Source organism: Ictidomys tridecemlineatus, chromosome X (assembly GCF_052094955.1).
Source record: "Ictidomys tridecemlineatus isolate mIctTri1 chromosome X, mIctTri1.hap1, whole genome shotgun sequence".
Classification (NCBI taxonomy): domain Eukaryota; kingdom Metazoa; phylum Chordata; class Mammalia; order Rodentia; family Sciuridae; genus Ictidomys; species Ictidomys tridecemlineatus.
In genome coordinates, this window is record NC_135493.1 from 39924865 (window position 1) to 39951700 (window position 26836).

Sequence of the window (26836 nt, forward strand, 5' to 3'; positions counted from 1 at the left end):
TAGTCTCCTAGGAGACTGGGTTAAGTATAGGGGTGAAATGCAGAGCCATGTGAAATGCAGAGAATTAATAAGGCAAGGAAAGGAAAACAGGAAGATATTGCAAAGACTTGTGTATACTCACAGCAGAGTGGTTAGCAGAGCTAATCTGATGAATATATATTTTAAAACTTAGTAAGTTACTAGTCTTGAAATGGTTTGGAAATGTATTTAATGCACAGATTGAATGTCACCACATGATTCATTCTTTCTACATATGGCCATCTACCAAAACAGTATAATTCAAACACAATTTATTTTTAATACCTCAAACAAAAACCAACAATTTAAGTGCGTGGCAAGCTACAGCCTGCAGGCCCAGTCCAGCCCTTCACTTGTTTTTGTGAAGTTGTGCTGGCCTACAGCCATGTTCAGTTACATGCATATTGTAAGGCTGCTTTTGCACCATTGAGTAGTTGTGACAGAAGCCACATGGCCTGCAGACTAAAATACTTACAATCTGGTCCTTTAGAGAAAAAAAAATGTTCTGACCTATGATTTAAGTGATCATGATATGATTTAAAAACAAGTTGACTTTAGACAAAAGTACCAGTAAGGATGGAGAGACGGACCCATCAAATAGCAAGATAACCAAGAAGTGTACATTTGACATACTTTCCTTGACAAATGTGTGGATATATATTACAGTTATTTAAAATACATATTCAAATAATTTGACAAGAACTTTTTCTCCCTGATTCAGTTACTTTATTATTTGAGCGAGAGAACAGATTGCTTCTTATTATTTAGTTCCATAGAGGTCACACCTGAAAGAGTGATGAAGAACAGTGTAACCATCTCTCATCTGCTGGTGCTTGAAGCAAGATGATAGTTGCTGTCTGTCTTCCAAATGTCCTCATTTCAGCTGCTGAAGATTTTCTGTAGCCATGTAAAACAAGCTGAGAAGCAATGAACTCCTCCTAAACTTTCTAGACTCCATGACTGTTCTATTTCTTCCTGGGGAAGGGTTGTTGTCATTGTTGTTGTTATTTTTCTGAGAAATGGTAATTGGCTCAGTCATGATTGCTATTGAGTTTGTATGCTGCTGGCATACCAGGCACTTGCTGACTACAAAAGTTTTATATAACAAGTTCATGTTCATGTTGTGCCAGATGGAAGACAGACCTCCAAGTTGAGTTCCTATTATTCTACACACTCAGAATCTCAAAATCTTCCTCCAGGTCAAAGTCCTCCAATTGTTCAGTAGAGTCAATGAATTCTATCAGAATACAGAAATGAGAAAGAAAGAAAGCTTGACACTTGGGTTGATGTGGCCAATCAGTGTGTTACTTGGTGTGATGGCAGATTTTTAAATCACTTTGCTAAAGAAAGGCTGGTCTGGAGGAGACTTACAATTAGGTCTATTGCCAAGGATGAAACATTCTCTATAAAGACTTAAAATAACCAGACTTGTTACTTGTTTTCATAGGCCTGATCACAGTGATCTGGCCGATACTCTGCAAGCCCTGCCAGGTACCTTTTGAATCACCCATGGCTTCTTATTTGCTATTTCTGAACTAGAGCATCGGTGATTCAAAATCTAGTCATTTTGAATTTGCATAGAACTTTTTACACTGAGCTCATGCTCTTCTTTTGTCATTCTTTGAAATCAGCAAGTATTGGCTCAGCAGAAAATTAAAATAATCAGAAACACTATTCCTTGATCAGCCTAGCTGAGCAGAAATTTTACTGTCCAAAGAAAGCCTTAGCCACACTTGCTTCTTTCTCATAAAACAAGTGCTATAGCTGGGTGCGGTGGCACATGCCTGTAATTCCAGCGACTCCGGAGGCTGAGAGGGTAGGATTGCAAGTTCAAAGTCAGCCTCAGCAAAAGCGAGCTGCTAAGCAACTCAGCAAGACCCTGTCTCTAAATAAAATACATAATAGGGCTGGGGATGTGGCTCAGTGGTTGAATGCCCCTGAGTTCAATCCCTGGTACCAAAATAAAACAACCAACCAAACAAACAACAACAAAAAAAAAAAAAAAAAAAAAAAACTATGTGTAGGTCTCCTGAGCTAAAGCTCTGAATAAAAGCTTACCTGCCCCAGTGGTTGTCACTTCTGGTTTGGCTGGTGGTACAAAGGGAGGCCAGTGTGATGGATGTTTCTGAACTAATTCAAACATCCTTAAATTTTCCTTTAGAATTTCCTGGGGAAATACAGAAACAGTTGCAAATACTGCAGTCACTATGTTTCTGTCCAGTTGGCAATCTGAGACCCCAAACCCTAAGAGGTTGACAGGTTGGAAAAATGATATAGCAAGTATATATATCATCTACTTGAACCATCTGAAGACCTGAGCCATCTTCAGTTCTAGATACTGTTGGCCTGGCAGGAAGTACCCTGGAGGGAATAGCTCATGAAGCCCTATATGCATTGCCCATGTTCCATTCTAAGGCCAGAAGCCTAGGCCCAGCTCAATTTAGGGGTGAGGTATTCCTGAACTATTGGCTCCAAAGAAATTTTATTTAATCAAAATAAATATGTTCCAAGAAAATATTGGTACATAGTGGCATGGTTTCAGTTGTAATCCAACATTTAAGGTATACATTCTAATTTAAACAGACATAGTCTTATCATAAAATTCTCATTCTTGTTTTTTATTGGTCCTTTTAGTTATGCATGGCAGTAGAATTCATTTTGACATAATTATAAAAGCATAAAATATATCTTGTTCTAATTCAATCCTCGGTACCTCTTCCTCCCCTTTCCTCCCTCAGCCCTGTTCCCTTCCTTCTACTCTATTGATCTTTCTGCCATTTACCATAGTTATTTTTAGATTAATTTCTTGTTCAATTGTGATACCAATACAGTTTTGCTACACTCTGAAATATAAGTAATGCTCTGAAAAATAATTTTCTATTATATCTCAGGAAATTATTACTTGTGATTCAGATTCAGTTAAGGACAGTAGTGTTAACTATTCATTCACTTGAGAAGAAAAATATCTTTCCTCCTTATGCTTGCAAAGGCTCTGGGCTTCCTGCATCTCTTGAATCCTTTGGTTTTGCAGAGAGAACTTCACATCTCCTGCCACCCTTTCCAATGCTTTTTAAATTAACCCCTATGATCTCCCTTCATTTTTCAATAAGCATTTATCAATATCTTTCATCTATATGGAATGTGTTAGAGGCTGATAATGAGGAAGGAAGTGAAAAAGATTGGAGAGCCAGTGATATCACACAAGATACCAAAAAGAAACAGTAACTTCATGTGGATTTCTGCACATTGTGATTCCTTTAAAAGGTAGCATGTGTATATTTTATATAAGTAAGAGAGTAAATAGAGGGACAAGCTCTCTAAATCATGATGGAATATATTAAGCTATAAATGGACCACTAAAACAAGTACAAAAGTGCTTTAGGTTTCTTTAACCATCTCAGTGTTATGAATAGAGTAAGGAAGAATTTAGGATTGATCAATGTGAAATTGGCATTTTTAGGTTAAAACAATAGAATGTTGGTTGACTTTCAAATGACTTGTGTGCTTAATGGGATGAAACATTAAATTACAAGTATGTTTGAGACAAAACATACTTTCTTTGGTTTCCCCAAATTTATGCACAAATCTTCATGTCTGAAAGATTGTCTGTTGCTTAGTTTCATTCTTTTACAATAAAATTACATCAGACTAGGTCTATGTTAGTATGAAAAGCAATCTTAAAAAGGAATTAGACTGAAGAGCTTTCATGTTTAAGACTAAGGAAAACAAACATTTTTACCTTCTGAACAAGACTACACCAGTTATCAAAGTCTTTTTCTTCTTTGCAGAAAAATCCCTTGGGGGAGGGAAAGCAAAAGAACACAACTTAGAATTGCCCTTTGAATTGCAAGATAAAGGTATTGGCTGAGAATTAGGAGGTGGGTCACCCTCTTGCCCATGTGCATTTCCAGTAAGAGAGGAAGATTGGCTGGTCCTCTCTGTCTCCTAGCCCATTGCCTCACTTAGATACATACATTAGGATTTGCTTGTTCTCACTCTGTCTCTGTGCTTCTCTAACACTTGCTCTCTCTTTTCCCTGTCCCTCTCCACCCATCCTGTGAGATATTTTAACTTGAAGATGAGTCTCCAAAGCACAGGGTTAATTCTATCACATAAAATGAACAAATATGCACAATTCTATAGAATGTTCAAATAAACCAGCAAATAGAAGCCAAATAGTACTTTTAGTTAGAGGCAATACTTAATAGGTGACTTTGGCCTTTAAGGAATGGTCTATTAGAATAGACAGAGCCAGCAGTTTCCTTCTTCTCCTCAAAGATATCCCACAGTAGTTAAAGAATAGTTCATTGCAAGAGGTAGACTTGTCAGCTCTTAATCACTAGTGTTCTAACGATTGGGTTAACGGGGGAACAGACAGGCCTATAAACCCCTGGCTACTTCACAGGCAGATGCCCCTTCAATGCATGATGACAGCAATCATGCTTCCAGGGAAAACCTGTAATTTCTTGACATGTATGCATCAAGAAATGGACACTGTCCTCCCAGGAGGTATGCCCCAGCCATACCTATATTATTCCTTGTGCCCATGAGTGATAATTTGATGGAAAAGGACGAAAGGTGATAATACTAATAAGGACACTTGTAGAATACTTGCAGTGTGCCAGGCCCTCTACTAAGTGTCTTATGCACTTTGCACCTCATATAACCCTACAAGGAAGAAACTATCGTTTCCCTTGTTTTGTGACAAAAAAAAAATCCAAAACTCAGTCTATAGCTAGGAGGTAGCAGAGCATGAATTCTAACTTGAGCAGTTTGTCTCTGGGGTCCTTTCCTTTCCCATTAGATTATGCTGCCTCTCATGGGGGTGGTGAGCCATGCTACCTAACAACCTAAATAACTCCCAGGGAACCAATATGTAACAGGGTGGCATTGTACCCCCTCCCCAACCTTCAGATACTAACCAATGCTACAGAAGGATCCAAGTTCAAGATGTTCATTCTCTGTGGGGGCTGCTGGCAATGGAAAGTCTGATCATCAACCATTCCATTCTCTTCAGTGTCAACGAAGGTCTGGGTTGTGTGAGGGTCCAAAAAGATGAGCTCATCACCTGTTTTGAATGAGACATGCTTAACATTTGAATAACTACTGGCTCTGGCCCCACTGCTATCCTTAGGAAAAGGCCCCTTGGTTTTCCTAACCCCTTTCTTGGTGACAATGAGAATGGGATGACAGAAAGCCTGAAGCCAGGGTGAGCATGCTTAAAAGAAGCCACTTGTGCCCAGCTCTAATTATTCAATGAGAAGACTGACCCTAGCATTTACATCTCCTCAAAGTTCAAGTCCAAAATGGAAAGCGACATGTTTGGGAAAAGGTGGGAATGAGAGAGCACAGATGACATGGCAGGCTCTGTGAGCAGCAGTAGCAAAGAAGTGATAGTAGAGTCACCAGGCTCTGAGTCCAGGAGCTATTAGGGAGCTGTCTGCCTCTTTTGGCCTTGGAAAGCATCTCACTCAAGATCATCAGTTCTCAGATCTATGCTTAAGAGAGTGCCTCTGGTAAGGGAACAGGCCTTAACCTTCAAGAGAAATGCTACCCAGACTGAAGGGGAATTGCTAACTCTGCTGAGGACTGCTAACTCCAGGTCTTGATTTGGTAACAGGTTAGTCATTGTTAGCAAGTAAGTAAATCCTAACAGAAAGCACTATCTTTGCTACATAAACAGCAGTACAGATGCACCTCACGGGAAAACTCACTTGGAGATGCCTGGCCTTTACATATAAGAGAAAATCCACACTACATTCATTTCATTGAAAAAAAACCTAGCCCTCAAATGTCCTGGCAGGAGTTTGGGATAATAAAATATCTACTTTGACCTAATAGTTCCTCTAATGGTCATCAGCACAGGTCAAATAGGTAAAAGTACCTAAGGCAGCATCTAATCTCACTGTCCAGGCCTGAGCACCATCTGGGTCTCTGTCCTCAATTGTTTCAGGTGATAAGAGACATCTATTTGCAGCAAAAGAATGGAGTGGAGAGGGATGTCCCAAATACCCTTTCTGGTATGGCATCCAGGAATGTACATCTATATTCTTCCATTGGTAAAGAATGTATTTTTGATGTCTGTTGAAAAGTTTAACTTTTCTGTACTGTAAACCAAAGAGAAATCCTTTAACTCTGTGCTAATTTTCTTGTTTTTAAACTGGGGTCATTGGGCCTATGTGAGTTACCTCACAGGATGTTATAAGAACCAGAAGATTTCACCTCTGTGAAATATGTATAATACAATACAAATACAAGGTGATCACAGAAGTATCTTTCTTCAAATCAAAAGAATTCCCCTACAAATATACGGTATCCCCGTCTGACAAATATACGGTATCCCGTCTGAGTTGCTTTATGAAAGTCAAGGTACACATCCTCTAGACCATAGATAGGTGAGATTCATTGTATCAAAATAACCTCAGATCATACTAAAGAGTAACAACCAAGATGTAAAGAAGGAAGCCTAAGACCAAAGAAAAGTGAGAGGATAAGGAAGTTGAAGACAAGAAAATAGAAAGGCAAAGCTAAGCTATAACCAAACTCTCTGCCACCAGAGTGTTTCCAGTTAAGGTGCTGAGAATAATAACAATGTGTCTGACTAAGCCCAGGACCTTTCCCTATGGGTGGTGTGTGTGTGTGTGTGTGTGTGTGTGTGTGTGTGTGTGCTGTTGTAGTAGTAGTAGTAGTAGTGGTAGTGGTAGTGGTAGTAGTAGTAGAGCTTTACAGGCTGCCTCTTTTCTGATGGTGATTATAAGAGAAGACACTAAAAATCATAAAATAATTATAGAAATTATGTGAAGACTGAATTAAGTTCTCAACTGAGGCCCAGGAAGAAGAAGCAGGCTAGTCAACCATTTACAGAGACAGGGTTAGCCCTGTAAGCATTAGTGCTGTGGTTCTCCAGGTAGCAACCTATGTCCAAGTGCAAAGAACAAACATTCCTTCTCTTGAGGCAGGCAAGACCTGACAACCAGAATCTCATCCAAGGTGGTCAGGGCCTCCCACATAGAGCTTTTCCCAGCTTCTCACCATGCAGGGGGCCACTAGGGAAGCAATGAAGTGTGGTAGGCAGAGATGACCCAACTGGGATGGAATCCTGGCTTCACAATGCTTTCTAGCTAGGTGACCTTGACAAATAACTCTTTTAATTACATAACGTAGAAGATGAAAATGACATTCTCTACCCTATGGGGATGTTTTGCAAACAGTGACAAGAAAAAAATCCATATGTGTTCAGTACAGACACAACTTTTTTCCAAATATTTTTGATCCCCGGGTTGGTCAAATCCACATATGAGGAACCCACAAATATTGAGGGCTGACTACATATTTTTGAAATATTTTCTTTGACATGAACCTAAAAGCTTAGAAACAGAGAGCATCTTAAACTTACATAATTCCAAATACTGGATTTCATACTTAGAAAAATAGAAGCCACCAGGGGCTCCACTTTCCATTATGCTGTAGTTCTCGGGCTTTACCAGTAGATGGCAGCATTGGAAAGAGCAGAGGCAGCTGCTTAGCAACCACCCTCTAGAGGAAGCCAGGAATAACAAAGGAGTTGGGATGAAGCCACCTTTCACTAAGAGTATACGATCTATGTACTTGGCTCTTTTCTGAAGGCTTTACTGCGACATGACCTAATGGTGAGTCAGGCATTAGCTTATTTCACATAAGAACCTGAGACTGAAAAAGTTGATATCCTCTCCCTATAGTCATACTGCTAACAAGTAGGCGACTGATGTGTAACGTTAGGTATGTCTGCCTGTTACCATCCCACCAAACCTTCCCAAATCTCTGAAGACACAGGTTGGGGAGGATGATCAAGGCCATCTCCACCATGTCCTACATACATTCCTTCATGTCATTCCCTTATAACTGCTCTAGCTCTCCTTGCCTGGTGGCCAATCTAACTTCATAACTTCCTTGAAGCCCATTCTCTAAGCACTCTATTCCTGCCAAAGGCATCCTGTGCCAAATTCCCCTGGATGTATGGCTTCCCTGCTTATGGTCTTCAGCACTAACTGGGTATCTGGGCCCTGAGTACTCAAACCATGGTCTATGGACCAGCAGCATTGTACCACCTAGTTACAAAAGTAAATCTTAGGCTCTGCCCCACACATACTGACTCTGCATTCTATTAGCTTCTTACAGTAACCTGGGTACATTCAAGTTTAAAAGGCACTGGGCTAGCTCATTTTGTGTGATCAGAGCCTTAAATGTCTTTTGCCACAGATAGTAAGGAAGATGCCTAGGTCTCCAGAGGTGTTGATCTATGCAGGAAATTCCAGGCTGCTCAGTTAAGATCCACATTAGGAGGTTAGTGGTTTTAAGGCTTAGCTCTCACTATTGGGAAAGAGAAACTTTCATCTTTGTCACCTCTAATTTCCACCCTGGCATGACTCTGAACATTGAATAAGCAAGCCCAGCTATTGGGGCATGGGAAGCCAGAGAATGTACCGCCTAACCTGATTGCCTGAACCTCCATAAGAAGGAGATCAACAAAGCTAAGGGACAGAAACCTCACTGCCCTGGGTTCCACAGGCAGGAAAGAGATGTTCTGGAGCAATATTGTGACCTTGGGGCAATCCCATGAGAAATTGAAACCATTTTATCAAGAGGAAAATATGGAGGTACTGAAAAGGAACCTGCTTTCCATCAGGCATAAGGCAGCATTACCCTTTGTAGGTCAGGCTAAACCCAGAAGGAGCTGACCAGAGGTCAGAATATCCCTGAGCTAGATGGGGGCCCACTTACTGGAACTGCCTGGTCTCCCATGCACACCTTCACCCCATACCCTCCCCTAACCCATGATGACTTACTTGCGATTCATCCTTTCTTACCTAAGAATCCTATGAAATAATAGGCGTTATTTGGCTTTCCTCCTAATGCCCCTAAAGACTGTGGCATCTTAAAACACTCCTAGAGGGAAAGAGAATGCAAGATTCTCAACTCACTTGTGGACTGCTGCTCACGGATCTCTGTGCTGACATGGCGGTGTGATGGGCAGGAAGCAATGGGCTTGGGGAAGAAGCAACTTACTTTGAACGCGTCTACATACACAGGATTTATTTGGTTTATGCCCAGGCGAAGGGGCACAATGAGCAGCAGGGGTTTCCAGGCTAGGCTGAAGGCAGAGGTGCCTTTACTGTGGTTTGAAGCAGTCAGAGAATCAGAGATGCTTTCATCAGCTGTGTCAACACTCAAGGGTAGGACACAGCACATTTTTTCTAGAAACAAAAGGCAAGAGAGCTGGGTGAGTAAGAAGTATCTAGCCCTAGGAGATACTACAAAGATAAAACTAACAGGGACCTCACATGCTCCCTATCTTGCCTGGTAGGCCCCCACCCCAGCCACCAGAGCCCATCTGGCCATACTTCCTATAGGAAGCCTAAGCCATTCCTTTAGCTTCATGATCTTCTTGCTGGCCCATGAGCACTTGCTTAGCTCAGTACAGGTATTTTGGGCTCATGGAAAGAATCTCATTTCTCAACTAGCCTGCAAGTCTTGACAGGGACTTTGTCTTTGGGTTTCTCTAAATCCCATGGCAAGGTACACAGGCTTGGACAAGGGTTGGCCTCCATGAGACATCTACTGGTAGTTTAACAGATTATACAGAGTTTGGTTGTCCTGCAGGGAAGGGAACTGATACTTCTTTGAGAGGCAGCAAAACCCCCTAATGTTTTTCTCCCATTAAGAAGGCTAAAAAGAAAGAGAAGCAGAGCCCTGTGTTTCTCTGGCAGAACAGGCCAGAGAACCCCAGATTTTCAAATGGTGAAGAACAAACTCATCACCCACCAACCAGGAAGGTAAACAGGCTAGGGAACTCACTGATATCTTCAATGACCACTGTGTTATCCATTGAAACATAAACAGCCAAGGAATTCCACTCATCAAATAAAGCAAGTTTTCTGCAAAGGAACACATAATGAGTCACAATCAGGGAAATGGAAATAGTAGGAAGCAGTACAATTTATGCCCAGTGTTTCTGATGTCACCAGAGAGGCTGGTGTTTGGGTTATCTCTGGCTCCTTTGAAAGAGCTCTGGAACATTCCATGTCTAGGGACTATCTTTGAATCTCAGAAAGAAGACTCCACTTCCCAGCATGGAAACATATATCTCATAAACGATGGTACTCCTACTGAGTGAAAAAGGAAAGTTACCTATGTATCTGACCCCTAAATCCCAAGAGATTTTGTTTCCTTAAATAAAGACATTCTGACTGACACCTTGTCTTAAAAAAAAAAGAGGAAATAATGTTGTCATTTTATATATATATATATATATATATATATATATATATATATATATATATATAGGACTTGGGTGTAGGTCAGTGGTAGAGCACTTGAACAGCATGCACAAGATCCTGGGTTCTATCCCAGCACCATATATATATATATTTGGAGGGGAGCATAGATAATATGCATAGTGAGTCTCAGGAAAGAAAGAGAGAGAAAGGGGGAGAGAGGAGGGGAGAGAATGAGAGAGAAAGATGCATTCTTATTTCCTTCCCAGCTACATTGAGAACCCTATTTAAAGAAACTTAGACCACATATGACTCAAGTGTGTGGGCCTTACTAGTCAGTGGCTGAAGAGAGACAGTGTCAAACTGCATGACATCAGGGCAGATTACTAAGAAAACCCTTTTAAAGGAGAGATTAGCTGAGGCTGAAGTAAATCACCCTTCCCATTTTCCCCTTACCTTCTTCCCTTGCCAGTTTGAGAAAAGACATGTTTAACTTGGCTACTTCTGGGTTATATGAGTAAAGTCCAGTCTCATTGGACAAAAGAAAAAAAAACATTCTCTCTATCAAAGAAGCTCCCAGGAAGAAGTTAATTAACATTACACCTGTATTGCATTCATTTTATTTTTTTACTTATTTTAATTGGTATATTATAATTATACATAATAGTAGGATTCATTATGTCATATTTGTACATATACATTCACTTTAATGCATTATTTTTTCCCATAATAATAAAAATGATGATGATGGTATGAGACATTCCTCAACTTATGATGGTGTGACCTAAAACTTTTTGACTTTACTGTGATGCAAAAGCAATACACATTGAGTATCAGGATCTTTCCCCAGTTTAGTGATATACCACCCAATACTCTCTGTTGTTGTTGTTGTTGTAATAATAATAATAATAATAATAATAATTATTATTATTATTATTATTTTAGTACTAGGGATTGAATCCATTGGTACTTAACTGAGCCACATCCCCAGCCTCTCTTATTTTTTGTTTTGAGACAGGGTCTTGCTAAGTTGCTCCTAGCCTTGCTAAATTGCTGAGCCTAGCTTCAAACTTGTGATCCTCCTGCCTCAGCCTCCTGAGTCACTGGGATTATAGGCATGCAGCACTATGCCTGGTGCATCTGATACTCTCCTGTAATGGTGGGCAGTGGCAGTGAGCCACAGCTCCTAGTCAGCCACAGGATCACAAGGGAAACAGCCCATACTCTACAATGGACCATATTACTAAGCTGTAATGTTCAGTAAGTTAGATATATTCAATGTGCTTTCAACTCATGATATCTTCAACTTACAACAGGTTTATCAGGCAGTAATTCCAGGAACATCCATATTGTTGTTAATGACAACAACCACAATAGTCAGAGCCCACATAAATTATGTGGGCTAAATTATGTGCTTCCATTTGTTTACTGTTAGGAACCTCAAAATTCAGAAGAAAGAAGGAAATTCTAAGGGAAGTAATTAAAAATCAGGTTCTAGGCTCAGCATAGTAGTTCTAACCTTCTACACTTTCTGCCCGGGGTTCCTAGAGCAGTTCCTGAAAGACTGCCACTTCCTTGCTCAGCAGAGTCAATGATACCCAAATGACACTCTTGACTAAGGCAAAAATGTGGTTTCCTGTTAGGAAAATTACATTATAAGTTTTCCTTCAATCCCGAGAAAGCCCAGACTGCTCCCAACACATGCATATTTCCAAAGCAGTTTAGTTAATTACTTAGTGGAATAATTGCTAATAATTGAAACAGGTCCCCTTCTGTACTTTACATGGAGTAGGCCCTGCCATAATGCCCAGGAACTGAAATACACTGTACCAAAGGATGCCTGATAGTTTCATTCTTCTCCTCCCTAAATCTGGCCCCAAATTCTAGCTGCCATTTTCATTCATTCATCAAGCATTTATTGAGTATTTATGTGTGCCATGAAGTTTTATGTGCTAGAGTTACAGAGTGAACAAGAAAAATCTAGCTTCTGCCCTGAGTTTTCATTAACAAACTGTCAGGAAGGAAGGAGGGACAAGAAGAAAGGTGGCCTGCGCAGTATAGGAACATCAGATGCCCCATTAACTTCTGAAAAGCTGAACCTGACCTTTCCTGTTACATTTGGAGACAAATTCTGGAATTTAACAGGATAACTGCAAAAAGTACCACACTGGGCTACCTTGAGTCAGCTAAGAGATGACAAATGGGTGAGGAATTCCCTAGGGGAATTCCCTAGGGGTTCCTCTCCTTCAATAGGCAGTGAGTTCTGCTAGTTCATTTCAACACTTAACATAAGAAAGGCACCAGTAAACCTTAAATGAATTAATTAATGGATTTTTAAACTATGGGGGGGTCCATTTCTTGCTTAGACTGGCTAAGCCTCTACTGCTTAATCCTTTTCACTTCAAAGGACCCCCAGGCTAATAACTCCCTGGCACAAGCACATCAATCTGTAGGATGAGCTACTGGATAAATCCTGGGGTAAAGCCATATGTACTGATACAGTAGATACAACTGTGTTAAGCCAAGATAGAGGTCCACACGTATACATTTCAAAGAACTGTCTGAGCAAAATAATACAGGTGTTTGATGGCTTAGTGGGAATGCAAGAATACTTAGGTTGATGGAAGGTTTAGTTGGCTGGAGGGGGGAAGCATAGGAAATGGTAAAATAGGCAAATGCTAGACTCTTTTACTTACTTTAACACCTGTGCAACTGTGTTTGGTCCAAACCATTCGCCAATTGATTTCCCTTCTCCTACACCCATTTGTGCTGTTTTTATGTGGAAAAAATTGACATGTTAGCAAAATATCTTCCAATGAGCCACAAACTCCTAAATGTTTGCATAAATAATTAAGCAGATGGACAACTTATAAAAGTCACTTATATAAGGCAGAAAAAGAAAAAGATCAGGTATAGGTATTCCTTTCAAACCACTAATTAAGGATCTTACCCATTTGATGGATAGAATAGCAACAGTCTTTTCTATCTAAGAAGCATTGTAGAATCCGTTGGTATTCTTTGGGTTGTTCTTTTTGTTTCTCCCAGTTCCAGTCTTTTGAAGAAAAAAAAGAGCTAAAATCATTATTATAACTGTTTTTTACCTCTTAGCACTCCTATTGTAACTACAAAGTAGAAGGAAAATAAAGGTATAACATCTAGAAGACAGGAATGATGGAGTTAGAATATTCCTAAGTATCTTTCATCTGGATGATAAAGACATCTGGAAACTGACTATTTTTCAAAGACTCAGTGGATATAAAGCAAAAGCCAAATAAGTAGTTGACCAAGGATTTGACTTAATTCAAGGACTGGAGCTAGAAAGATATTATATAAAAATGGTATCACCAAAGGTCCTTCTGGCCAGCTATTGTAAATAGGAAGTCAACAAAAAATTGGCAGTGTATCCCTGTATAGCCCAAATGCCATAATATCTCAGCTCCAAATGGACAGCAATGGCTTTTCCCTTACATTCTGGCAGTATCACCAAAAGGGTCTCACAGAAGGCTAGGGATGGGGTCTATTCCGACATATAGCAGTTTACAGGGAAAGATACATAATTCACAGCTAAGGAAATTTTTTAAAAATTGCATGCTTCCATTTTTATAACACCTTTTAAAAAGTCCGGGCTGAGCTTTGAAAAAAAAAAATACCTTTGCTATCAGGTGTTTGAGGCTTTCGTAAGACCACAGCCAAAATCACTGCAGATGTAGGAATTCCATCTGTGCCTTAGGAACAGCCCCCCAAATCCTACATAGGCCACTTAGAACTTACTGATGACAATTACAGAAATGCTATTTAATCAAAGCTATGGACAGGATGCACTACTCCCATTCTCTCTGTTCTAGGAATTCTGTCTAATGGGACAGATTTCTGAGGCTTAGTTTATGTCCAAGACATAAATTTCTCTCCTGAGGTTTTAGAGAGAGCCTGAATTAATGGCTAAAATGCACTTGAAGCCAAAGGCCATTATCTTTAGACTCTTCAGTTCCCTTTTGCTTCTGATGTTTCTAAAACCAAAGTCTTAAACTTCAGATCCAGCACATCCTTCAAAAGGTGAACCACATCCAACTTTTTCTCATAAGCTACTGAATTGTCCAAGTCTGGGGAAATCCTGATTAGCTGGCTGCTAAGTACCATTAAATATTTGCTGATGACAGTGCTAAGTGAACACTGCCTCTCCATTTTAAAGTGACTGAAGAAGAATCAATCCAAAAGACTTCTTTACAAAGTTACATATTTTAATTCACCTTAACTACAAGGTTGCTTTCCAAATGTTTCCTACTACTTGCTTTTATATTGCAATGATTGAGACTGCTGACTGTGGCTGTTCCCCATTTCCAAAATTTACTTCCAGAAAAAATTATCTCGAAGTGTTTTATAAGTGAGAAAAACTTAAATAATAAGAAGTGATCTATATCAAGAATATGTGTATAGTAGAGAAATCACTGGACAAGGAGTCAGAAGATCTGCATTCTATCCCCCATCTATGTATGGTCCCTTCCTGTTTGACCTTGAGCAAATCACCTCACCTCCATGAGCCTGTTTCCTCATCTGTAAAATAGAAATTATGATACTATCAGTGACACAGGATGTCCTAAAGCCTGAACAAAAAAATGGCAATATGCCTAAAAACCTCCCCAGCCCTTCGCTGATCCTCTTTGAAAACTGTAGCAGGATCTTTGAGCTTATATAGGTGGGGAACAGGAGCGAAGTTTCCATACCTCAATTAGCAATAGCCAATGAATTCAGCAGCCCAATCTCATCCAAAATGTCCTTTCACTCTCTCTTCCCAAAGTCTAAATGGACTTTCACCCAAGTGCCTGAACTGGCATCCAGCCAGAGTCATCCTCCAGATGCCCACAGGGAAGCACACACAATGTCTTAAAAAAAGCAAGACTCAAAGAGTTCCAACAATGGTTACCCGAAGGTTCTTAATTAATGAAGCTTGCTCCTGAGGAAGCTAATGTAAGGATTCCTTCATCATCAAATGGACATCCTCAGTGAACCAAAAACGAAAATAGCACCAGCTCCCTCATTAGGCACTTCCTTTAGGTCACTTCCATCCTTCATCAGATGGGTATTTTAAATGAGGTCAAGAAACAGACTTACCACCACACCCTTCTTCCTGCTCCCTTTGTTATTTGGTATTTTTAAACAATAGCAAAGATGGAAACTCCAAATGACACACCTGCCTCAATGCTCAATTCTGTCCCAGGAAAATAACCCTCTGGCTTGATGAGTCACAAGGAAATGCCAGTGTTTCCTTCTTATGAAGGACCTCATTCACTTGTCAGCCCCACCTCTTGAGTTTGCAGAGAGCAATTTTAGAGCCTGCAGCTTTGTTACTGAGTGTTCCTAAAGCTGAGTATTAATGTTAAACCAATAGCAGCAAGTGATACTACAGAGTTCTCTGAAGCAGTTTATAGAAAAATGGAACTCACCCCTTCCTAAGTGTCTACAGATAAGGGCTTGAGCCAGCATCATCTGTCCACAGCGCAGCATACATCCCCAGCCAGCATCTGATGATGGGCCCGTTCCCCCTGTTGGCAAGATGGATGAGCGTGACTTATGAATGGGTTCCTTAAATTGCCCTTTCCTGAGGCATCAGCATATCTGGGACTCACACAAGACAGGCATTCTTTGAAAACGGAGGCAAGAGATATACTGGGATCAAACAGGATTTGGGTACAGGGTTGGAAATTGAAATAACAATGCTGAATCAATCAAAATGGGTTCTGTGGCCAAAGACAAAACAAACAAATGAACTAAACCTGCCCTTTGGATTTTCTGCTTGGAGACATCTAGGTATGCATGCAATTTTGATAGGTGACTGTACTGAAATGTATGACTAGCAACAGTTAGTCCATTCAATGTCATCACTCGCCAGACCAAACTGCCCTGCACAGCTCATTTGCATGGCTCTGAACTTCTCAGAGAAGCCAGTGTTGCCTTAGTTTAAGAACAAATACTATGAGAGGTAGTCATCAAAATGGCCAATGAGATTCGGAAGGCTCTTAATTGTTATAAATAAATATTATGAAGATCTCAACAACAAAGACAATTTAATATAGAGGAAAGAGCCCTAGATTAGGCATTAGAAGACCAGTCTAGTTATATATCCAAGTCTCATTTATAGACTGGGGATAATAGTACATACTCTGTGTACATACTCTATAGGTGTCGTGAGACTTAAATGAATGTGTGCTAGAACCCATGCAGGATGATACAAACACTTGATGTTATGAGAATAGTCATAATATAAAATAATAAGACAAGTGGGCCAAGGTTTCCTTTTGTTGTAAGGACTGAAAGAAATTTGCTAAAGTGAAATAGGGAGAAGTAAGACAATTTGTGAGCTGGAAGGGATGTCCTTTGCTCTTGCTAATGCTGGAATTATAGGCCAGAGTAGTATGAAAAAGGTGCAATGGGGTCCACATAAAGAATAAATTGTCTATTCCCAAAACATTGTCAGAGTGAATTGGAAATGCCTTTCAGACTTGCAAAGACCTCCTCACCCAGAGAAAGTTAACAGTTTGGAAACACTGGGTATTCTAGATTGTTTTTTTCTGTTACTGCTCGGAGGACTTTTTGTGAAGAGCAAAGAAAATGTCTATGTAGACTTCATATTTGCTCATTCACAGAAAGGTTGATTTCATTTCAATTACAAGGTCCATTCCTGTGTCAAAATTGGTCAGGTTTCTTCTTAGGAGAGTACCTTCTACCATTTGTAGGCCCTTTTCCTATAGGTCCATATTAGGAAGTAGCTACCCAGCTTGCAAACATTTTACAAATCCTCTCAAAAGGAGCGTACTTATTAGCTTTTAGAATGGTCTTTTTTTTTTTAGATGGCAGCTAGAAATGGATTAAAATTAGTTCTAAGAAAATCTACTCTAATTCTTCCCCCAATGTCAAGGTGCTTTCATTTAATAAGAAAAAAAAATCAAAGGAATGATTTTCTTCCCTTCAAGATACAAATTGTCCTTAATAATCAAGTAGTTCTACAAAGCAGTAGACTATAATTTAATTGATGTTACCCAAAATAAAAGCTTATGTTATTCTTTCTTTACTCTCAAAAGTAAAACAAGTAATGCCATCTGGTGCCAGAACACTTGGCAGTAGGGTCAAAACTATACTGCCATAACATGTCAACACTGTGGAACCATATGTGATAAGGTATTTCAGTAATGAACTATTTGGATGAAGTGTGAGACCTTCCAACCTCCCTAAATCAAATTATTTGCCATAGTGAGCTGTGAATTCTGAGGTTTCTGTGAAGTCACTGATAACCTCAGACAAGCTATCTAAAAGGAAGAAAGCATAACAAATGGTATACCTACCAATTGGTGAAAATTTCCTTCTGTATGTAAACCATAGACGAGCACTTATATCAGACAACAGCTTAGATTTTTCTGTAATTAAATGTGAAATTAAAATTAAATCACCATATCCCATCTAAAAATGTCTGCATTTGACTTCTAAGCCAGAAGCAAAACTTATTTTCAAATAACTATTCAATTCCATTGTTATGGGGCTAGGGAAATTAATAGGAAACCCAATCTCATTTTAGTCAAATAATTTCAATATTTCTCCTCACCACAGCTACTCTACTAATTGATTCAATGACACTGCATAGTTCCTGTCTCTTTCTCATTCAGCTACATAGTCTTCCCAGGTATTAATACTGAGGTCATGGCCAAAAGACAATGAATAGGAAATGCTAGGATCTGAGATAGTCCACTAATAAGGCAATCATCCCCAGCCTGAATGATAGTTGTTGGATGGATCTCTCATCAGTGCCCACAATCTATTACCTAAAACTAAGGGATTGTATGTTTGTGTATGAATGTGTTTGTGTGTGTGTGTGTGCATTCATTTAACAGAATAAGTATAAGTGCATTCATTTAACAGAAAAGGAATTGTCCCTGCTAAGCAAATTAAGTGTGTGAGAAATTTATCTGTAGTACCTAACGAAACTGGTATTCATAATCTAAATGAATATATAACATCTCCAATGTTTTTGTGTATTTTTCAAAGCATGCTTTCTTGTATTTTATGATGTGAATTTAATTCCATGGCCATAGATATGGCTTCCTCATTTCCACCTATATTTAGATGTAGTTCTGTGTTTCTTAGTCATCTCTCTCCCTCTTTTCAACAGCACATTCATATTTGCATTCTGTATATAATTTATACAGTTGTTGCACTTTAGAAGAAAATCCGGCACAGTGGCATATGCCTGTAATCCCATCTACTTGGGAGGTTGAAGCAAGAGGATTGCAAGTTTCAGGCCAGCCTCAGCAAGTTAGGAGACCCTGTGTCAAAATAAATAAAAAGGGCTGGGTATGTAACTCAGTGATAGAGAACACCTTTGCCCTGAAACTGAAAAGTCAGCAGCTTGAATCTAATAGAAGCAAATCCTTTCCCTTGAGAAACAAAGACACAAGCTCTCACAATCCTTTAGTTGAAAGATTTTCTCTTTACATTTGCTGTATTGGTGGTTCAATCCCTGGTACAGAAAAAAAAAAAAGGAAATTCAACTTTTGCAAATATTTTCTATTTTCTCTCCTTCCTTTCCTTTAAGCAAATCAGAAAGTTGAGCTTTCTAGATTTTCCTTCCCTTTCATGCCCCCATTACCTACCACATTTTGTGATGCAGATGTATAATGGTTAAAAAAAAGTAAGATTTCTGGAGTCATACTCTAGCTGGGTTTAAACCCTGATTCTGCTGCTTATCAGCTGTGTGGCCTTGTTACTTAACCTTTATGAGTTTCCATTTCCTCATCTATAAAATGGGGAGAATTATAATATTTTGTTGAATTGTGAGTATTCAACAAAATAATATAGGTAAAGTGCTTAGACAGTGCCTGGTATACAGTAAGCCAGTGCCAAATGTTAGCTGTTATTATACCTGCCTCTCAAACACTGACCCCACTTGCTCTTGCCTCAGCAGTCCCTATGCCTTCTAGCTTGGCTTTATGGTGGAAGGTTGTGCAGACATTTTAATGATACTTTCACTTTGAAAGACATTTCCCAACATTTTATTTGAATATGGGCCTATTTGGCAACCTGGGTATACCTGCTATGATGGATAGCAGAAGTAGAAAATGTCCTCTCCAATCCCCTCATTTTAAATACTAGGGAAGGAAGTTAAGATCTAGAAAGATAAAGTGACTTACCTGAATTAGGAGAAGAATCTGAACATGCAAAGTATCCTAATTACTAGCTCCAGGAAGTCAGACTCAAGAGAAGGGGCAAGGCCTGCCTCCTCTCCTGTCTTTTGATCAGCTTCTTCCTGTTCCTTACCTCATTCTAAGGGCCTCCGAAGAAGTTCTCTCCTTAGAATGATAAAAATCTCAGATCTACCTCTTTTGAACTCAGATTTATCTGGGTGCTGGGATGTTAGCAGTTTCAGGGCAAAAAGTTCTTTCCCAATCTATAAGAATGTGATGGTAAGGAAGAGAAATTCAAGTTCCCTTTCCATCTAACTGCAGAGGCTAAACGTTCTATGTAAAACCAGAATAAACTGAGACAGTGTTCTAGTCAGAAAAGATCTAAAACATAAGAATTCTCATATTTCTGAGAGTCATGATTTGTTTAGAAGTCCCTGGTGTTTTCATCTAAAAAGATAAGGATGTGAGATGAATGAGAAATATATAGCCTAGTCACCAAAGACTAGATATTGGTTAGTGATACCAGTAGATCTGTGTTTTTGAAACCCAAGACTTCTATAATTTGGGGTTCTCCTTTAAGGAAAAGAACAAAAATACATTTTTTTTACAAATTGCATAAAACCTATACCCCTATGAACACAGTGCTAGGGCCTAAGGGCCTTGGAAGGGGCCTATGAGGTAAGCAAGGGGCCTGAAGCTTAGATTCCATTCTCTACATGATAAATCCTCCTCAGAGTAACATCAACATTTATCAAGGTAATGCTCTGTCAACTCAAGAAGTAAAAAAGGATAGGTCCTTAACCTCAGGTGCCCACCTTAGTTGGCTTCTCACAGACAAATGCTACCAAAACTTACCTGTTTTCAGGAGATGCTGCTTCCCCAAGATCCATACCAGCTCATCTGTATCTGGAAATTCTTCTAGGTAGTCAGTGAAAATAGTAATCTGGTTTTCACACTTGGACAAAACTGAAAGAAAATGAAAGAAAGAAACACAAGCAAAATTTAATAAAAGGTCCTTACTTCAGTGGTTTGCTGATTGTTACCTTTGCTCTGAAACTGAAGAGTCAGCAACTTGAATCTAATAGAAGCAAATCTTTTCCCTTGAAAAACAAAGACACAAGCCCTCACAATCCTTTAGTTGAAAAGTTTTCTCTTTACATCTCTCTCTCCTTTTTTTGACCATTTCTTTCTCACAATCCCATTTAAAACAAAATTCTAAAAAATTTGGCCACAGTTGCTTTAAAACTTTTTTTGTCCACCATGTGGCCTTCTTTGTAAATAGCCACTTAGCAAACTTCTCCTAGCAGGAGTGTATCAAGGTAAAACAATAATACCCGTGTAGCTCATTACTACTCACATCACAGGGGGTATCACAATGTTTGTACGGTAAGGTTTCTAGTGGCCAGTGGCTTAAAGGAAGCTATGATAAGCCCTGGAAGATTGTATAACTATAAAAATGGGAATATTTTAGCTGAAAGACCAGATGTTTTCACAGTATTTTTATTTCCCATTTTATTCACATATGGCTTCTGCAAAGAAGACTCTTGAGGCTGATAATAAATATAACTTGTTCTTGGGATTCACAATGTCTAGTGGGATATTGTGATATAATATGAAATATATACTTAGTCTCTGTCCCTGTTTTCTGGCACAGAGCTCCTAAAAACATTTGTAATTTCTTGAATTCTGAAGATGCCAGGTGCATCTTCTGTTCTGATACTTGGTCTCTGACTCCAGTTCCAGACACAAAACTTCTAATCCCTCAAAATTCCATGGATGATAGGAGCATTCTTTTTTTAATTCTAATAGGGTGACTTTGGTGGGCTCTTTGAGGGGGGCTTGGGACCAGAAAGACCCAAGCAATAATTAGAAGCTTAAGAGCTTCAACACATCACCACCCTCAAGGAAGGACAGAGAGGCTGGAGATTGAGTAAAAAATTAAAGTAAATTAAATTAAAAACACCACACCTACATGATGAAGCCTCCATAAAAATCCCTGCACTCTAGGGTTGGGAGAGCTTTTGGGTTGCTGAACATGTGCAGGTGCCTGGAAGGTTAGTGTTCCTGGAGAGAGCAGAGAAGCGCCACACCTCTTCTCCCTTTTCTTGCCCTCTGCATCTCTTTTATCTGGCTATTCATCTGCATCCTTTCCAATATTGTTTATAATGAATAAATGAATATAAGTAAAGTGATTCCCTGATTTCTGTGAGCTATCTTCACACATTATCAAACCCAAGGAAGGGGTAGTAGGAACCCCAAGACCCAGACAGTCAAGAGCACAGGTCACAACCTAGGATGGGACTTGTAACTGGCATCTGAATTGGGAGCAGTTTTTGTGGCACTGTGCCTTTAATCTATGGAACACTGACTCCAGGTAAATACCGTCAGAACTAAATTAAATTATGGGATGTCTTCTTGGTATCTGCTAGAGAATTTCTTGGTATGTGAGGACACCTCCCCACACACCAATCTGGTGTCAGAAGTGTTGAGTGCTGAATGTGGGCGTATCAAAAAACAATCTGTTTTTTTCCTATTTTATACCACAATGGTTATCTCTCAAGATAAAGTAACCAAATAAAATAAAACTAAACTTTATTAGTTTATAGGCCACACTTTCAGAACTTATGACATGTAATATGAGAGAAGTTAAAATTCAAATTTACCCATGAGGAACAGGTCTGTAAAACAAAACAAAACTCAAGACAGACACATGAAGGGATGCTATCTCCAAATTCTTTGTAATTTTCCAAGAAAATAATATTCTATATACTAAATAAATTTCTAAGCCAGTCCACTAAAATCTATTTTAATTTGTAACCAGAAAAAATAAATTTATAGGATATGCATACTTTATAGTGCTATTTGTATACGAAAATATACTTCAAGTTCAAAGCTAAGACACTCAACACACACCTTCTCTTGGTTCTTGGAGGCTCCTTGACTTTTTTTTTTCTTTTAGTACCAGGGATTAAACTCAGGGGCACTCAACCACTGAACCACATTCCCAGCCCTATTTTGTATTTCATTTAGAGATGGGGTTTCACTGAGTTGCTTAGTGCCTTGCCATTGCTGAGGCTGGCTTTGAACTCGTGATCCTCCTGCTTCAGCCTCTCAAGCCACTGGGATTACAGGCGTAAAACATCACTCCCAGCAGCTTCCTGAGTTTTATTGAGGCAGGGAGCTCAGAGAGAGAGTACAGGTCCCTTTGTGCAGATGTAAGTAGCTTCAGGGACACTCCCAAATATTCCCTATACGGATGTAGTTTCCTGTGCAAATGGCATAGTAAGATATGTTTAATTCATTTGAAAGGACAAATTGTTTTGATTTTGTTTTCAAAGGCAGAAGCATGCTGTCTTCACAGAAATAAATGTTCCTAAATATAAAGCAAGCCTATTCTGATCAGGAAAACAGGTTTATCTGCTCAAAATACCCCATTGGAAATTGAAGTTACAATCTGTAAAGCACTTTTAGAAATAGCCAGCCTGGGGTACTTCCTTTCTTGAAACATTACCAAATTCCAGTCTTTTAGAGATTTAAATAGCTTTTGTCCTCAGTATGTTTTAATTATTAAAGATTATAGTCTCTGCAGGGTTTCAAACCTAAAGAAGTTAGAAATCAAACCACCATTTTGTTCCCCAGTGAAAACTCATCACCACCAAATCTGCCAGGGAACCTGTGCCCTCTTAGCCTCTCTGCTGCTGGCCTCAGCCTCTGGCCCACACTCAGGAAATGCCAGGCTAAAAATGATCATTCAGGTCAGGCCATCCCCAGGAGGTGGTGGACTGAGGCGGGGTAAATCACACTGTGTAACTCTGGACTCCACCCTCTATCCCTCACAGGCAGGAGAAATCAGGTGAAAATGAACACCCACTACAGCCTAGAAAGAAAATAAAAATCAGAAAATTAGCTGCTTGAGAGAACTGTGGGAAAAGGGCACACTCTCTTGCACCCTGGAAGGAGTGCGGAACGGTGGCATTGGATCAATGTACGGCAATGTATGCATATAAGCCTTAGGTCTTTTTTTAGTACTGGCCAAAAAAAAAAATTCTCTATGGCCAACCCTGTCCCAGTGACTCATTGCCCAGCTATCTGGTCAAATTAGTACAGCCCTTTAAAGTCTGTGACAACTGCCCTGCTTCATTTGGGATGGCTCTGAGCAAAATGGTAGCCAAAGAATTTGACTCTGGCTCTTCACACCTCCCAGGCCCAGCTAGGCTAGCAAGAAGGTCATTACAGTCTCTATTCTTCTTGACTCTTACAAGATAGATGGACAGAATGCAGGGTGTCCAACCATTGCCAGCCTTGAGTCAAAGCTACATGAATGGAACAAATGAAAACTATAACAGAAAATGACATTAACAGAACAGAAGAAGCAAAGAGCAGTGATGGGGAAGTTATATATAAGTGGATTTGGGGAAGAAAGAAGAATGGGGTCCTCTACAAGGACTTAGACAACAAAGACATCTGGGAAGTGTTTGAGGTGTAGAAGTAAAATCTAATTTCCAACAAAAGTACTTGTGACTAACAGCAATACTTTTCATAAAAAAATTTCTTTCACAAACTACATTTGTCTTGCCTTTAAAAGTTAACAAACCAGATATTGACCTGATATCAGTTCCCTGCCTGTCAGCCTGTTTAAAGAGGAGGAGACACTACAGTCAGAGAATATGCAGCTTGGTGGACCAAGAAATAACTGCTCTAAGGCCTGAGGGACAATAGGCTGCAACCTGTTACATTTTACTTTGTTATATTGAAGGTTCTGTTGGGCTAGCTTAGCAGCCAGTTAATAATAGCACAAAGCTTTCCTTAAACTCCTAAAACCAAAAAGTCTACCAGTGTCAGGACTGTGTTTGTAGCTCAGTGGTAGAACACTTGCCTAGCATGTGGGAGGCACTGAATTGGATTATATCCTCAGCATCACATAAATAAATAAATAGTATTGTGGCCATCTACAACTAAAAGAAAAAGGTCTACCAGTCTTGGTCAAAAGGCTCTATGTACATGTTGAGGCATGTCTTAAACTCCCAGCCAGGCAAGCATAGAACTCAAGATCAGCTAGAGTGAGTGTTTAGGTTCTATTCAGGTCTTTTTTGAGCATGCACACAGCTCTGGGTATGCATACGTGTGGTCGATATAAGGTCCTTGCTTAGCATCTGGATGGCCATCTTAAGTGACCGCCACATTTTAAGGAAAAAGTTTCACTTTCTGCCCAAGGGTGTTTCTGAGAAAGGCCCTCATACCAACCCAACCCTTAACCACCATTAGGACCCTCTCACCCCACTCTGATTCCTGAGCCTCTTCCATAAAATTCCCAGGACTCAAGCCTGTTTTGCCTCTCTCTCCTACAGAAAGATTGCCTTTATTTGTCAACTCTGACAAATAAACTCTTGTGTGTATCTCCGCTTGGTCTCTTTCATGTCTCACTCACCCTTCTCTTATTCCTTGCTTCCCCTTCAGTTGAGATTCCTAAGAATATGCCCCTGCTTTTTACAGCTTCATGGAATCTTATTCCCCATTTTTTCCTTTTAATATTTTTTGGTTAGTTGGAAATATTATCTACTGCTTTAGGCAGCTTAGAATTTAATTGATTGTCTTTAATGGTGTTTGTTTGTTTTTTAAGATGCTGGTAGAAGAGTTTCTGTGCCTCAAGGCAGATCAAATAAATACTGTCTTATAAGTAGCATCTTCCAGGTTACCACAAGACAGATAGAATTCTCTAGAAATGAAACTTTAAAGGAACTCCAACCCCATTTTTCTCTTTTGTTGGCTGCTAGGGTGCTGCATTTCCCTGTGATGATACTCTGTTGATTTTGAAAGCTACTGCAGAACAACATTAGAAAGAATTTGGAATAAGGCAAGTGAAAACACCACAAAGTTTACTCTTACAAACATTTTGTCAGTCTTCGTGGATAAATATTCTCAGAATTGCTGCAAGCCTTTAGTTCATTTCCAGAGTTCTGAAAAAGTTGATTCTGACAATTGCTGTCAGTTTTTTCATTGCTATTATGAAGACAATTTTCAGAGGTCTTTGCTCTGCTATTTTTGCTGATTTCTTACTTTTTCTAGTGATTGACTACATTTCTAAGGGTTATTTTGGAAATTGCAAGTAAATGAGAAAATTGCTTTGAAAACATTTTTTTTTCTGGTTACAGCTTAACAAAGACACTTGTACATCAGGCTTTTAGATTCTGTGAAGCTTGTGCTAAAAAAAGAAACACCACAAATTCTCTAAAGTAGAATCAAAAAGATCAGAAAATCTAAGGGCAGGAGGGGCTTGAGATATGGGCTAACTTCCCAGTAGGTCACCCATTCTAACAGCTTTTGCCAGGATACTGCTGGTTCCAAAACAGCCTTCTCAGCAATACATACATATTTAACATACTGTCAGGTCACATCTTCAAAAACATACGAAAACATCTGTAAGGATGAATATGTATGGTAATGGCTGAGTATTCATTCATACTCCATTGCTTAAACTTTACAAAGTACCTACTTATAGGCTAAGCATGGAAAATAAAACATAAATGAGATACAGCCTCTATCCTCCAAAAGCATTTCATCTAGTAGGAAAGTGTTCCAGAAACAACTAACAATGGGTAAATGAAAGACAAGTGATGTGGAAGGCAGGGGGAGGAAAAGAAAAATAGAATTTCAACTGGGAGTAAACAGGCTTTCCCCAACTTAGAAAAGGTAGCATCAGAGCTGAGCTTTGCTAGCAATAAAATAGAAATGGCAAGGGGGAAGGGAGGAAATTCCCGGTTGAGGGAACACCAAAAGAACTTGGCAAGCAGCTTAGGTATGGAGTGGGGCACGGGAGAGTGAGAGAGAAAGTCAAAAATAACTTGCAGTTTTCATGTGTGAGTGATGAGATGTTGGCAGAAAAAAATATGGGGTTAAGCAGAGGAAAAAGAAGCTTGATTGATCCAGAACATGTTGGACTGGTAGATTTGGTTAACAAAGAGTGGAGAGGTTTGGAAACAAGTGAAAGGGAAGTTGGCCTACACAGTGATTTTGAAGAGAAGCATCGGTGGATGGCAGATTGGTTAGCAGGGCTTAAGAAGGCACAAGAAAATCCAGAAGGCCAAAACTCTGGTACAGCCTAGAATGTGCCTTCATCCCCTTCCTCCAGGGTTCACCTACTGCCCTGTTCTTTCTCAGCCTCTGCTCATCTGTGCATAGGCCCCGCCCCATTTCATTCATCTTCCTTCCCATGTCCTACCTTTCTGACAACCAAGAACTGAGAAAATAGAAGATTAAATGACAATTCTTAGCCTTTCAAGTGGATTTTTCCTATTCAAAATTGCAAATTTCCTTGAATTTACCTAGCAAGCCAAGCCCCTGCAATGCTAGATTGTCAAATAACACAGAAGACATGAATGGTTTCTCTATAGACTA

The 26836-nt window shown here is 39.5% G+C and overlaps 1 protein-coding gene across 2 annotated transcripts in view; it reads right to left on the reverse strand.

Moving 5' to 3' along the window:
- Window positions 1-191: 191 nt before the first annotated feature.
- Atg4a (autophagy related 4A cysteine peptidase) overlaps window positions 192-26836 on the reverse strand; it is a 50701-nt gene continuing 24056 nt past the window's right edge. The window contains exons 2-13 of one of the 2 annotated variants that reach the window (XM_005323367.5): window positions 20297-20407; window positions 17609-17680; window positions 15713-15811; window positions 13222-13323; window positions 12968-13040; window positions 9853-9932; window positions 9064-9251; window positions 8865-8943; window positions 4941-5086; window positions 3758-3814; window positions 2077-2185; window positions 192-1255 (exon numbers count right to left, since the gene is read on the reverse strand). In XM_005323367.5, coding sequence (XP_005323424.1) covers window positions 1185-1255; window positions 2077-2185; window positions 3758-3814; window positions 4941-5086; window positions 8865-8943; window positions 9064-9251; window positions 9853-9932; window positions 12968-13040; window positions 13222-13323; window positions 15713-15811; window positions 17609-17680; window positions 20297-20407 — 1187 coding nt within the window. In that variant the 3' untranslated portion in view covers window positions 192-1184. Of the gene's footprint in view, window positions 1256-2076; window positions 2186-3757; window positions 3815-4940; window positions 5087-8864; window positions 8944-8978; window positions 9252-9852; window positions 9933-12967; window positions 13041-13221; window positions 13324-15712; window positions 15812-17608; window positions 17681-20296; window positions 20408-26836 lie in introns of both variants that reach the window. The other variant, XM_040284129.2, reaches the window with a different exon arrangement.